The 13241-nt window shown below is 57.9% G+C and overlaps 5 protein-coding genes across 5 annotated transcripts; 2 read left to right on the top strand and 3 right to left on the bottom strand.

The window, feature by feature from the left end:
* Positions 1-981: 981 nt before the first annotated feature.
* Positions 982-4045, top strand: BJ171DRAFT_490111 (kinase-like domain-containing protein). Its single transcript, XM_053109578.1, has 7 exons — positions 982-1738; positions 1995-2367; positions 2547-2552; positions 2741-2847; positions 2990-3159; positions 3313-3419; positions 3689-4045. The coding sequence occupies exons 1-7, from the start codon at positions 1343-1345 to the stop codon at positions 3871-3873; spliced, it is 1344 nt and encodes a 447-aa protein (XP_052970138.1). The 5' UTR covers positions 982-1342; the 3' UTR covers positions 3874-4045.
* A 1252-nt stretch (positions 4046-5297) lies between these two features.
* On the top strand, positions 5298-6962 carry BJ171DRAFT_490110 (uncharacterized protein). Its single transcript, XM_053109577.1, has 4 exons — positions 5298-5585; positions 5915-6054; positions 6183-6397; positions 6573-6962. Exons 1-4 carry the CDS (start codon positions 5383-5385, stop codon positions 6807-6809), a joined length of 795 nt encoding a protein of 264 aa, XP_052970137.1. The 5' UTR covers positions 5298-5382; the 3' UTR covers positions 6810-6962.
* Positions 6963-8879, bottom strand: BJ171DRAFT_490109 (TLC domain-containing protein). The gene is made up of 5 exons (XM_053109576.1): positions 8381-8879; positions 8004-8256; positions 7714-7802; positions 7478-7595; positions 6963-7286 (listed from the first exon to the last, which is right to left on the bottom strand). The coding sequence occupies exons 1-5, from the start codon at positions 8845-8847 to the stop codon at positions 7206-7208; spliced, it is 1008 nt and encodes a 335-aa protein (XP_052970136.1). The 5' UTR covers positions 8848-8879; the 3' UTR covers positions 6963-7205.
* Positions 8880-9132: 253 nt separating this feature from the next.
* BJ171DRAFT_490106 (uncharacterized protein) lies at positions 9133-11169 on the bottom strand. Its single transcript, XM_053109575.1, has 5 exons — positions 10656-11169; positions 10346-10495; positions 10011-10188; positions 9731-9843; positions 9133-9533 (listed from the first exon to the last, which is right to left on the bottom strand). Exons 1-5 carry the CDS (start codon positions 10806-10808, stop codon positions 9258-9260), a joined length of 870 nt encoding a protein of 289 aa, XP_052970135.1. The 5' UTR covers positions 10809-11169; the 3' UTR covers positions 9133-9257.
* A 9-nt stretch (positions 11170-11178) lies between these two features.
* BJ171DRAFT_490104 (endoplasmic reticulum-based factor for assembly of V-ATPase-domain-containing protein) lies at positions 11179-12835 on the bottom strand. The gene is made up of 3 exons (XM_053109574.1): positions 12307-12835; positions 11921-12163; positions 11179-11786 (listed from the first exon to the last, which is right to left on the bottom strand). Exons 1-3 carry the CDS (start codon positions 12580-12582, stop codon positions 11586-11588), a joined length of 720 nt encoding a protein of 239 aa, XP_052970134.1. The 5' UTR covers positions 12583-12835; the 3' UTR covers positions 11179-11585.
* Positions 12836-13241: the final 406 nt, after the last annotated feature.

Genomic DNA, 13241 nt, shown 5'->3' with positions numbered 1-13241 from the left:
TCTTTCTCCTTTGCTGTCCCCCTCCCTATCCCTGGCCGCTTGGCCTTGTGCATGTCTCGGATCGAAGCCGCGTGGGTCGCTGCGGCCCCAAGGCTCCACCGTCGACCATGGCCATGACCATATTGCCTTTGCATGGCGCCGCTGCCCTGCGATTGCTGCTGCTTCGGGCCGCCGTGCAGATTGGCCCATCTTGTGACCATCCCATGGTCGCCGCTCTCGTCGTTAGCGGGCCGGCTGGCGCGCCAAATTTTGTTTGTCGGCCTGGCAGAAGGGCGAGGGATGTTGCTGGCAGTCTTCTCTGGGGCCACGGACTTTTCCTCCTCCGATCCGTCCTGGCCCTGCATTCGCATTTAGTTCTGATTCTGGCTCTGGCTCTGGTTCTCCATCCTCCGCCAAGCTCGGCTCCCGCCCCGCTTACAGCCAGCCCTTCTGTTCTCGCTTGCTCGTGTCTGGTCCGTCGGGTGTCGGCCTATCTGTGCCTGCCCGTTCCCAGCAGCCAAACTGTCGAATCTGGCGCCAGCCGTCGCCTCCACTACTCCCCACACTTCTATTACGGTGCTCTGCGCATCGCCGGACCGCCATCATGAGCTCGTCCGTGGCTCTTCCGCACCAGCATATTCAGTTTGACCGAATCGGCTCGTCGGGCACCGTTGTCGGCTCGGACCAGTCGGATCAGTACCTCAGCCAGCAGCTCAGGCTCCTGGCCTCGGATCGCTCCCCTGCATCAGGAAACGCGTTTGGTTCAAAAGGCCCTCTCCATGACCCGTCGGAGACGCCGCTGGCCGACCGGGCCGACAGCATCACACGCCTCAAGCTCAAAATCGAGTCCAAGAGCGAGCCCAGGCTCATGGCGCAGGATGCCGGTGCCGCAGCGGGCCTGCTCGAGATCGAAGCATCGGCCGCAACCTTGGCCACGCCGCAGCCCCAGATCAAGACAAGCTGGTTTGCCAAGCTCCTCCGGCGCGGCAAAAGCTCACGGCCCTCGAAAGACACACCCGTCGCCGAACGTGCGTCGCTCTCAGCAGGCTCCCATCCGCACGGGGATTCCACCGAGCTGCCGTCTGCTTCTGTCGTTTCGGCGAGCTCGGGCGTCCGCAATTCGGCAGCCACGCTGGCGGGCAGGTCCAGCCGGGCTGCCCCACGCCCAGACTCGAATCCCACCAGAGGCAAGCAGGTAGCAGAGTATAACGCCAATGACTTTGCCTCGCCGGCAAGTACCGTCTCGCGAGCTGACTCCCAGAAGAAGCCCGGCCTGTTTTCCCGCAACAGCGTCGGCAAGGGCCCTGCCGCGTCGATCATAGGATCGGGGCTGCCGGTTCCCAAGAGCAAGCCCAACATTGGCATGGCCGACGACTATGCCCCCGCCTCGAGCCCGGTCCAACTGCCGCCAGTAGTGCTGCCAAAGCCCCAGACGTCGACGCTGTCATTCTTTAGGAAGAAGCCAAAGCCCGACGAAAGCCACAACAAGCCGAGCAAGTCGCTGACCGACGTGCGCGAGTCGAAAAAGGCCCTTACCTCCGAGTCCTCCAAGCTGTCCAAGATCACGGACTCGGAGAAGCCCAAGAGTAACGCCGACGACATCGAGAGAAACACGCGACACAGCGAAGTCGTTGCGCTCATGTCCGGTACAACGGTTTTGTCGAGCCGTTTCCACTCGCAGTACAAGATTGGGGACTTGGTTGGCGATGGAGCATTTGGGTTTGTCCTGACGGTGACCCAGATCTCAACGAACGTGGAGGTATGAAGCAAGCCGGTGGGATACGTTGATGGCGAGGCTGATGAGTCTATGTGCAGATGTGCAGATGTGCAGATGTGCAGATGTGCAATGGCTGTACCCGGTGGGAACGATCGACTGTCCGTGACAAGCCCTGTTCTGGCTGAAAGAACGGCAAGGGCGGGCTCATCCCGGAACACCATTCGACTTTGACGTGTGGAGCATGAGCCCAAGTGCTGATTGCTGTTTGGTATCGCCACTCCATATCACACATTCCCAGGCCGCCGCCAAGTTCATCATAAAGGACAAGATTCCCAAGGAGCACTGGATCGAATCGAGTCGTTTTGGACTGATTCCTTACGAGATCCATATTCTCTCATGCCTGGACCACCCGAACGTCATAAAGTACATTGATCATTTTTATGAAGGACCCTATGTGATTCTGATCACGGAACTGCATGGCGTTCAGTGGTCGTGTGAGAACCCCTCGCTCAACCCCGCCAAGAACCCCGGCTTGAGAAAGGCGCCTCGGCCAAAGGTCGAGACTGATCCCGTGGACGGCAATTACGAAGCGAGCCCGCTCTTCCGACTGACCAAGGAGCAGGAAAAATCGATCAGGCGCCGGACCTCATGCGATCTGTTTGAATGCATAGGTGGGCTGTAGCACTGAGGGTCAACAAGCGCCACCGTTTGCAGACGTATCTATCAATGGGATCTGCCGCACACCCCGCTCCCTGCCGCCATATGCCGTTGCCTCGATTTGGTATCTAACCATCTGTCTTTCGCCTCGGCCATTCGAATGTACACCCCGTATACTGCATGTATCCCGCAGACGCTCGTAAGTAATTAACTTGGCGGCTCGGCGGCGCTGTGCAAGGCTCTGTCGGAAATTATCTGGCGAGGAAGCAGCATCAAGTAGCTTTCGGCCTCAGCCCTAACACCATCCAATGCTCCGTCCTCAAAACTGTCTGCCCTCGCCAACACGGCCACGCTGGCCACGATGCCCACGATGGCCTGGATCGATAGACACCCATATCCCCGAGCACATCGGCGCCAAGATCTTTGCGCAGATAGCCCTCGCCGTCCAATACATGCACGTCAACAATATTGTTCATCGCGATCTCAAGGATGAGGTAGGGTACAAGTCGAGCCCCGAATACCGTCGCAGACCTGAGCCATCCAAGTCGCTCTTCGGACCAGCACTGACGATTGTTCCGACGTCCTTCGCGGCCCACCTCCTCCTTCTCTGGCAACGGACCTCGATCTCGCAACAAGAATATTGTGATCGGCGACGACTACTTCATCAAGCTGATCGACTTTGGATCGGCTTCGCGTATTCCTCGGAGAGAGGACGAATTCTTTACAAAGTTTAACGGGACCGCCCACTTTGCTTCGCCAGAGATTGCCCATGGCAATCCGTATCGTGGCCCAGAAGCCGAAGTATGGTAAGGCTTTCGTGTGTGTCGCTAAGTCGACGACCGAGACAGCGAAGGGGTGTTGGAGCGATTGGGCACGGATTGGTGTCGAGTCGAGGGGGCAGCATAGCCTGATGGTAGGTGCCCGTACCCGACTGAATCAGTTGACACCCTTCGTCTTAGGTCGCTGGGGGTTCTGCTGTTCACGATCATATTCGGAGAGAACCCTTTCCAGACCCGGGCCGACATCATTAAGGGCGAATACAGATTTCCGTTCAAGGTTGACGAACGTAAGTGGCCTGCCGATGTGGAGACAGAGGGGCAGGAAGGCAGAGGGACAGGTGGGGGTAGGGTGATAAGGGAGCAATGTGGCGAGAATAGCGGGTTCTGAGCCTGACGCTGGACGGGCAGGGTCCAAGCACCCGCCTTCATCGTATGGGACTGTTAGCGGTCTTGGCTGGGCGAAGCCAAGAGCAGCCACGGACAGCGATCAACTCACCCTATTTTTCTCACGCCATCATCGACACTGCGGTTGCTGCTGCTGTCTCGGACGCTATAGCGCTCATGGATCTGCTCGACGGCATGCTGACCTACGACTCGGCACGGCGGTACAGCATTAGGGACGTCATCGGGCATCCCTGGCTCAAGAAACCGATCGAGAGCCTCAAGAAAGAGTATCGTCACTTTGACTTTGCGCCGTGCATCGACATTGACTACATCCACGAGAGCGACGTGGACGAGTAGCCGTCCCGACTCAGGTCTTGAAATGATCGCTTGGATTCATGTGGTCGGTGCCAGCGCTGTGTTGTGGTCGCTACGGCAGTTGTCTGCGCTCCCTCTGTTATGTTCAAACGAGCCATCAGACATATGCATCCGCAGCCGACGGATATCCAGCCATGGCCAGCGAGTACTCAGCAATCATCCGCCTGGTGCATCGGCGGGTCGTCCGGCCCACCGAAAACGAACTTGATACATATCTCATATGCATGCGCTGTGCATTCTCGGCGGCCAGACACACCTCATCCAAGCCGAGTGCCGACAAATACAACATATTTCTGCCGCAATGTCCGCTCTGTCCCGCCTGGATTCCCACAGTGGCAACGGGTGGGGTCGAGGGCGTCACAGAGGGCGAACAGAGAGAACCGGGCGCTTGCACACGGAGCACAGTGGACAGTCGGCTCTTGGCCTGGGTGCGTACAACCGAGATACGAAGTGCGAAAGGCTGACACGATTCCCGTCAGCCCTTTGCAGCCAACTGGGTGGCGGTCGGCAGCCTCCTTCGGCTCTCGGCTGGCCAACAAGCTGAAGCAACAAGATCGCCATGAAGCCGATGTCTGCCTGGTGCTTGCCTGGTGCTTGCCTGGTGCTTGCCTAGTGCTTGCCTAGTGCTTGCCTAGTGCTTGCCTGGTGCTTGCCTGGTGCTTGCCTAGTGCTTGCCCAAGGCCATGTTTCAGGACCGCCGCACAGGACCAGTGCAAGCCAGCCTTCCGACGACACATGGCGACGCGTCGATTGCACCATCGGCCACGTGTCGGGGAATGGGCCCCACACCCCCCACACGCCCCCCGCCTGGCTGGCCACTCGGCGAGCTGCTCAAAGGCGACCAAATGGCGGCTGAAGGCGACCAACTCAGTGACGACACCGACGAGGAGTAACCCAGGAACCGCCTGGCAGACCAGCAACCCGGGCAGCAGGTAATCGGCCATTGGCAGCCGCCATGGTTGCTGGGGGAGGCCCTGTGGTCATGTTCATGACGGCGCCCAATGACGACCGACGGCAGTCGATGGCGGGACATCGAGCACTGGTGCGTGGGTGTCTGTCCCCTTGGAATCACCCGGTATCGTCCGACCTTGCCTGCAGGCACTGGCCCAGCAAGCCGCACAGCCATGGAGCGCTCGCGCCGCGGAGCGAGCAACCAGGCGCCCCTTGCTGTGCTGGATCGAGCAAGCCAGTGCAAGCAAATGCAGTGCCGGAGTGCTGCAGCAGCGCATCTCCTGGCTGCGCGATAGCACCATATGTTGCTGCTTGTGTTGCGAGCAGATCCCGTGCAGCTCCAATCAGTGTCCCTTTGACAACAGTCCCATCCATCACCTATAAATGCCCTTTGGTCTCGGCCTCAGCCCGGGTCTGTCTTTGCCCATCTGCCATCTCTCGACGACCCCATTCCATTCCCTGTTCAACCCGGCTGCATCGGCTGTTCTGAAGCAGCACTCCCTCCTCCAAAAAGAAGAAAACTACAAAGCATCGTTCCTCATGGACCCGTTCACTGAAGGCATCGTGGTTGCCAGCATCTCCGGCACTCTGCTACTCGGCTATCACGCTATCCTGGTCTATCTGATCTGGAGGCACACCCTTGTAACCGTCATCGGCCTGACCCGCGATGCCCGTCGGGTGTGGGTGATGAAGATCATGGAGAAGCCAGACTCGATCCTGGGCGTCCAAACCCTGCGCAACTGGTAAGACATTGGAAGGAGGCGGGCCGCTCGTCCAAGAGAAGCTGAGAGCGCCGATGCACATGGCACCCGAGCGACTATGGCCGAGGGAGCTGGCTGGGTGCTGGCTGGGTGCTGCGGATGTGCCCATGGTTGCAACAGACTCGGCATGGCAATCAGCAACATTCGTGACCCTGCTGGGGCCAGGCGCACCAGCCGGCTGGCTCACAACCAAGACCAGTCAAAGCCGAAACTGGGCTTGGTGCAGGTGGTCTGGGATCTGTGCCAGCGGCAGATACAGCACTATTTGCAGCGCATTAACACACTTGGTCTCCGGCCTGAATCCGCCCCAGGGTCATGAGCTCGTCGCAGCTCGCTTCAACGGCGGTCGTGATCTTGTTGGCCCTCACGGCATTCATCCCCATTCCAGGCAGGAGCGGCCAATCGCTGCTGGCCGCTCCGACCGACGACCCCACGCTGATCATCAAAATGGGTATGTCCATTCGGCATCGTCTGAGCCGTGACTTGGGCGAGATGGCAACCATTGCAAGGCAGATGCTGCCGCACGACACAGCGACAGCAACAGCAGCTAACCTCATTGCCGCCGCCTCGGATATCCAGCCATGCTCTGTGTCTCCTTCATGGTGGCCTTCTTTGCCTTCACCCAGTCCATGCGCTACTTCAATCATGTCTCGGTACTTCTGGCTGCGGGATCCATCCCTCCTGCAGATCCTCCCCAGACCCCTCTTGAATACTGGGTCGACGACAACCCCGTGGCGATCCAGAAGTTTGCTGCAAGTCTCTTCAACCGCGGCGCCATGTTCCACACGATCGGGGTAAGATACCCCGCAGCCGATGTTTGCAAGCTCCCCTGCCGATCTGTCGGTGTTTCCGCTTTGACAGCGTCCCGGATATCTGCATTTCAGCGAACCTTGCCGCCCGTCCAATTGCGCGACTAACCACTATGCTGCCTATCGCAATCTGTACCATCCTCGGTGTGAACCGCCACAGATGCGCTGCTACTACTGCACATTCCCTATCATTCTTTGGTTCTTTGGTCACTGGGCCCTGTTTGGCGGCATGGTTGCTCTGCTCACCATCCTTGCCGTTCTCGACTACACCGGCATCGACTATGTCCGCACCAAACGCCGCGGCCCCTATGCCTGGCCCTCTCCCGTCCTTCGGCCCGCACCGCCGTCCGTGTCGTCTCACGCCCTGACTCAAGATCGGAATATGGAGTCGGTCTGAAGCACCCTCCACTTAGCCAAGCACAACCGGCCGAGGCTTGCCTCAAGCCAACCCCATTCATTGTCTCCATCATTTCCTCTTGTTGTTGGCGGCTGGGAATCAGCCCCAGATGCCCTTCGTCATCCCATCGCTCCCTCCCCTCCAAATCCCATCAAAAATGATATCAGTTTGTAATTAGTACCTCCTTTGTTTCCTCCTTTGCATTGTTGTATTGATTTTGTGGTCTGAACTTATCCTTGCCGGGGCTCCGCGTGTAAAGTTGCGGAAAGAAATCCCGTAATCAAAAAAGATCGTGGCAGTCAGATCCGCTTGTGAATGGGCAGGGCAGAGCAGCAGTGCAGGATGCTTTGTTCGAGTCCTGGGAAAATTGGGCAGCAGGCGGAGTGCTGGGTCTGTTCAGATGTCATCATCACTCTCCTCGCGAATGTCCTTCTCGATTTTGCCGAGGAGGATCTGCTGGACAGCCACCTTGAGGATCTGACAGAGGCACCAGGAGAAAGGAAAAGAAAGGCACGCCACGATCAGGGCAGTGGGCAGTGGGGGCACATTTCATCATGAGCATCAAAGAGCTTGACCAGAGGACCGCTTCAAGCACCAGAGAGCAGAACTCTTCAACAGGGTCCTCCGCCGAGCTTGTTAGCGCCAATGCTTTCGCCACTTCTACGTACCAGATACGTCCAGTACACATGGAGACACTCGAGCGACCAGAGCAAGCCGATGAAACCAAACAGGATATCCTCGCGGCCCCAAGGAGTGCGTTGGCCATCAGGGTGATAGGCATTGTACCTGCACAAGCCAGCAAGTAGCCGGACAAGGTGATGGTCAGCGTGGCGTCTATAGACGACGAATAAGCCACCAGGCAGCTCACGAGTACAATGCAGACAAATGGCAACAGAACACCTACGGGATGGGCCAGATGATGAAGCGAGGGAAGATAATGACTCTCGAGACGATGAACACAACCGCAAACATGGGGAACACAATGTCGGCAATCTGTGGAAACACGGCGGAATACGAGAGGGACACATAGCTGTCAGAAAGCATCGGTGGCCATGTGCTGAGCAGAGAGCCGCTCGATCCCTGAATGGATCGCACATCAGCCGCTCCTGCTCGGAAAGCTGCTCAGAAAGCTGCTCGGAAAGCTGCTCGGAAAGCTGCTCGGAAAGCTGCTCGGAAAGCTGCAGCAACTCCTACCAGCTGGTGCCCACAGTACAAGAAAAGCTTGGCAACATGCAGCAGCGGATCCGAAATGTCGTGGATCAGGATAATCGGGCAGCCGATCCGCCAGAAATCGAACCAGGCCGAGCCCAGCAGCAGGAGAAGTGTGACGACGTGGTGGATAATCAAGACGGGGGTGTCCGATCGCCAGGGCTCGAAGTACAGCTCGCTGAACATGGCAAAGATGTAGTATCCCGAGGAGAAGGCATAGTAGAACCGGACATAGTTGCTGTGGCAGATGCATTCGGTGGGTAAGCAAAATAGAGTGGTCCGGGCAGTGCGGACGCAGCAACGAAGCTGCAACGACGACGACGAAGCCGCAGAGGCGGCAGAAGTCGCCTGGTTCAGCCTACCTCGGGGGAATATGCAGCTCAAAGTACTTGGTGGGATCCAGGAACCACTCGCGCTCCTGGTACATGATGAAGAGGCCGACGACCGAGCACAGGATGTACATGAAGCAGGTCCAGGCAGATGCAACGAAGCGCTCCTGCTTGGAAATGCCAGCATGCTTTGCCTTGCCCTTGGATGGAGTATCGGCCGGAGCATCGGTCGGAGCATCGGCCACCGCATCTTGCGCCTCGGTCTTCTTGCGCTGGCGGAGGGTCGAAGCCTCCGAGGCACGGGTGAGATCGGTGCCGCTGTCGTTGGGCTGCAGGGAGGCCTCGGGCTTGGAATCAGCGGTTGCCGGCAGAAGGTAGCGAGCAAGCGGACGGAGAACGTAGGCCTGGCCGAAGCGACAGCCCACGCCCCAGAGAACCGAGGAGAGGGCCATGGCGTAGAGGTCCGAGGCTTGGACGCCGATTTCCGGAGGGCGGATCATGGCGATGGAGTCGGGCACAGAGGCGAAGCGGGAGAAGCGGGAAGAGCGAAAGAACAGAGCGCAGACAGGCGAGAAAACAGGCGGCGGGGTCTGGGGCGCTTCCTGATTCGGCAAGTGCATGTGACGCAAGGCCCGCCGCCAATCGCCACGCGAGCGTGGGCCCCGGCCGCACGAACCCAATCCAAACCCACCACCAGGAGCAGGAGCAGCCGAGAGCGACGCCGGCCCATGAGAAGCCCGCGATGACAGGCGGGGAGGCACACGGCCCACCCGGAGGCACATGGTCCGGTGAGAACGCTCGTGTTCGCCTGGTGCACGAAGTGCATGTCTGCCAGGAAGGCAGGAGAAGCGGCGAGTAAAATCCGGGAGAACCGCCGGCCGCTCAGTCAGCGGGCCGGTCGACGCTCCGCTCACTTGGATGTCGAGAAGATACTCGATATGAAGGCCACGATTGCCAGCAGGATGCACAGCAGCACGCAGTTGACCATGAAGCGGTCGCCCTTCATGACGCCCTCGAGCGACTTTTTCATCTTGATGTTGAGGTTGTCGACGTGGTCCAGGGCGTTCTCGACCTTTTTGTCGACCTCGTCGAGCTTTTCGTTCTGGTTGGTGAGTTCTTGATCCATGTCCAAGGCAATCTGTTTGAGCTTGCCGACACCGACACTTATCCCCTCGAGATCGGTGTCCTGGCAGAGCGCATTGTCATTGGTCGGCGCGTACAAACGATCGGTTAGTGCCTTGCATGCACGCCGTGCGATGGGTCGAACCGAACCAGTCCGGATATACGGCGGAGGCCGATGTGAAGGCAGAGAGAGACTTATCCCCTGTATGCCCGACACTGGCCGGCCACAAGCCCTGCTCCTCATCGAATGCAGCTACCCACAATCGCCTTGTTTTTCTCTTTAATCTTCTGCATGTCCTCGTCCACGTCGATATCGTTCAGCTCCGAGTCGAGATACGGGTCCGGCTCGCCCCCCTTCTTGGCAAAGAGTTGCGCTGCGTTGTCCGGAGAGAGCATTCGTGTGAGCCACTGGCCTCTCAGGACTCGATTGCAATGTACGGCACACTTCCACAAGTCGCCCCGCGAGACATGGCCCGGTCCAACAAATCGCATCCATGGCTGCAATCGGGAGGGTGCGCCGCTGTGCCATTGGTGCACCCACCTCGAGAGTCATCCTCGGGCTTTGCCTTGTTGTTGCTTGTCAGGAGCGCTACACGCTCGACGCCGTGTCCCTCGTTAAACCGTTTCTTCTCGAGATTCTCGCACTCCTCGATGTGCTGTTGGCACAGCGTGACGATTTCTTTACGCTCCTGAAGCTGTTCCTGATCTTTGATGCGTTTCTGACGCCATTGGACGAAAATATCATGCTGTCAGAGATATCCTACGCCAAGTTCCGGTCGTTACTTTGGCGCCAGGGCCTCGACTCTGACACTCCTTTGGCTGCAGATGCATTCGACACGCATCGGACAGCGCGGTGGTGGTCTGCATCGGGATTACCTTCTTTTCATCTTTGGCTGCGATATTCTGGAGCTTGGTCGAATCCTCTTTCAGATTGCGGATCATGACGCGGATGCGGTATGACGCTTCGGCAACTTCATTGGAAGTTCCTCCGGACTGAGCCATCAGCGATTCGCGTTCTTTGAGAGCCTGCGTGGTTCCCACAAAATCAATACCACAGCAAGTGCGAGGCCCAGCCTATCATTCACCGAGCGGGAGCAATGTCCATGCTCTCACGACACACGACCACAACCGGAAATATGAGTCGCGTTCGCCCTGCTCTGGGAAAGCACAAGCGATAAAGCCATACCACCCGGACTTCCTTGACGCCTTTGTGGATCTTCTTCCGCATTTTGCTAAACTCGTCCATCGCGTTCTCGATGGCAGCTTCCTCGATGGCCTCTGGTGCGCACGCCTCGTAGATGATTTGAAGACGCTTCATGGCGTCCCGCATGCTGGCCATTTCGAACGTATGCTGTCAGCAGAATGCCAGGTGGTGGTGTCGTTGGCAGTCGAAGAGGTCTGGCGAGGAATCCCAATATGTGAAAACACACGAACACCGAGCGAGCGAGCGAGCGAGCCAAATTCAAGCCAAGACGACACGACCAGAGCCGGTGGCTGTTGCTCTGGCTTGGAAACGCAGAAGCGATGCTTGGAAAGCCAGGGCGGGACCGTCGAAGGCCAGCGCCAGAGGGCCGAGACAAGCCGCCCTCACTTCTGATTGCACGTGAGCCACAGTCATGAAGTCATGGCGATCGAGCGGCAGTCCACAACCTGCCTGCACCCATCCGCCAGGGCCGTGGACCATGCGGTAATGACCAGGACACAGCGTACACACATGAGCCGAGCCTTCCTGTATTGCCGTGGATCATTCTGGATTGCCAGGATATGTTCCTCCACCATTCGCCGAGTTTTACAAGTGCAGAGACAGTAGTAGCTATTTCAAGTGCCGTCAACACAACCAGGAACGAGGCTTCAGCATGCATTTTGATCATCACTCGCGGGAGAGCTCGACGCTGAGTATCCATGAACCACGCTGCTCAGGAACTTGCCACTTGCGACCGGTGCCAACAACGGCATAAACGATAGATGCAGAAGAAATTATCGAGCAGTTGCGCTTGAGCGCTTACGATGATTCGCCTCACTCCGCGGAGGGACAATACTACACACGGTTTGTCAGACAGCTTTGGACAAGATGCAATGGGCTCGCGGTGAGAACCAGCGCTCGTCATGGAACGTGCTAATCGTTCTTTTTCTCTCGGGCGGGCTTGCTGATTGCCGAGCTGCCATCCGATTGTTTCGCCGAGTCCAGGCTAACAGAGCCAGGCTGGCCAAACAGCCGCGGGCCTTCGCTATCGCTGTCCACGAGCCAGTCCCTGGCGAAAAAATAGCCCTCGGCAAGGAGTACAATCAAGCTGAAGCCAAGAGCTATCAGGGTTTTCTGGGGGCCGCGCGGAGCAGAGAACCAAAGAGGAGGAATATGAGGAAGAAAGGACGTGAGTCCAGGGCCATAGACGCAACGGGATCGATGCCGCGGGCCGCTGATCTGCCGGACATCAATGCCATAGGTCCTACCATTCCAGGATCATTGGAGACATGGCTGGCGGCAAAGTAGATGGCAACAAAGACGCTGGCCACCGAAAACAGGACGTTGGTGATGCTCGCCATCTGTCTGAAGCCATCCCGCAGAGCACGAGCATCCTCGCCTTGGATCTTGCTCTTGTCAGCATCGGAGGTGACATCACGGACCATGTCGGCGTAGGCTTTGTTGTCGAGATCGGTCTTGATCTTCTCCAGGATAGCGGTGAGCTCTGGACTCTACCAAAGATCAAGTCCCGCCGTTGATATGCCAATGGGGACAAACATTTGTCAGCTCTTCCCCAAGAAGCCACGAGTCCAGCTGGAGAAACCATAGCACACGGCTCACCAACTGGCGTGTTGCGGCTCTGGAGAAAACTCACCCGCTCGCGAACCGGAGTAGGGGGCTTATAGAAGCGCGTGCCTTTCAGAAGAGTGCGAAATCGATATTCTTGCCGCCGCTCCGGAACAGCTTGGCCCAAAAACCGAGAGATTTCGTTGAGGAGCGCGTGAGGAATGGCAAAGCTTGGATCGTTCTGGTGGTCGAGAGCCAGAATGCTGGCAAGCAGAGCAGGGTCATGACAAGGTGATGTGTTGAGGCGGGTGTAGGCTTCATTAACGGCACTCGAGATGGCCGGTGTTGCAATGAGGACGACCATTGGACGGGCTCGGGGATGTGAATGGAGCGATCCGATGGGGCTGTGGCTCGGATTGCAGAGCAATTGGCGTATGGACGATTCCGGGCACTATCAATGGACTGGTCTGTTGTGTTCTGTTGTGTCCTGCTCGAGAGTGGTCGGCGTGCGGGCTTGAGCGATCTGGCTGGATGATCGTGTAGCGTCCTCTGGCGGGTGCTGGGAGAGGACCCTGGTCAAGGAAGTGAGCTCAAGTGCGCGGCCAACCCATTCCTCGCTCACAGCCACGAGACGCAAAGCCGGGACGGACGGCATTGCCCGGGACGGATTTCGACCGGCTGCGCACCCACTATCAATTTTTTCCGGCCCCTCGCGGCTGCTCATCTCGAATATGAATACACGCTGGAGACCAAGATGCAGCAAAAGTTGGAATCCGGCCATGGTCGGTTGACGGCATTTGGTATCGTCTTGAGCCGATTGACGGTGGTGGTGGGCAATTGGTGTGGAGGAATGACCAATTGTATCATTGTTGGAAGCTCCACTCCGATTGCGGACAAGAACCACCACCATCTGAATCTCTCTGGTTGGAAACCTAGTCAAGCGTGGCTGTGTGTCAGCGAGGTGACATGATCGTTTGGCTATCAGGCAAGACTCACCTTGACAAGATGTCTTCCCACGACTGA

Source organism: Polychytrium aggregatum, assembly GCF_025602895.1.
Source record: "Polychytrium aggregatum strain JEL109 chromosome Unknown BJ171scaffold_5, whole genome shotgun sequence".
Classification (NCBI taxonomy): Eukaryota; Fungi; Chytridiomycota; class Chytridiomycetes; order Polychytriales; genus Polychytrium; species Polychytrium aggregatum.
Note: the sequence above shows the minus strand (reverse complement) of the source record. Positions and strands in the feature narration are given on the sequence as shown.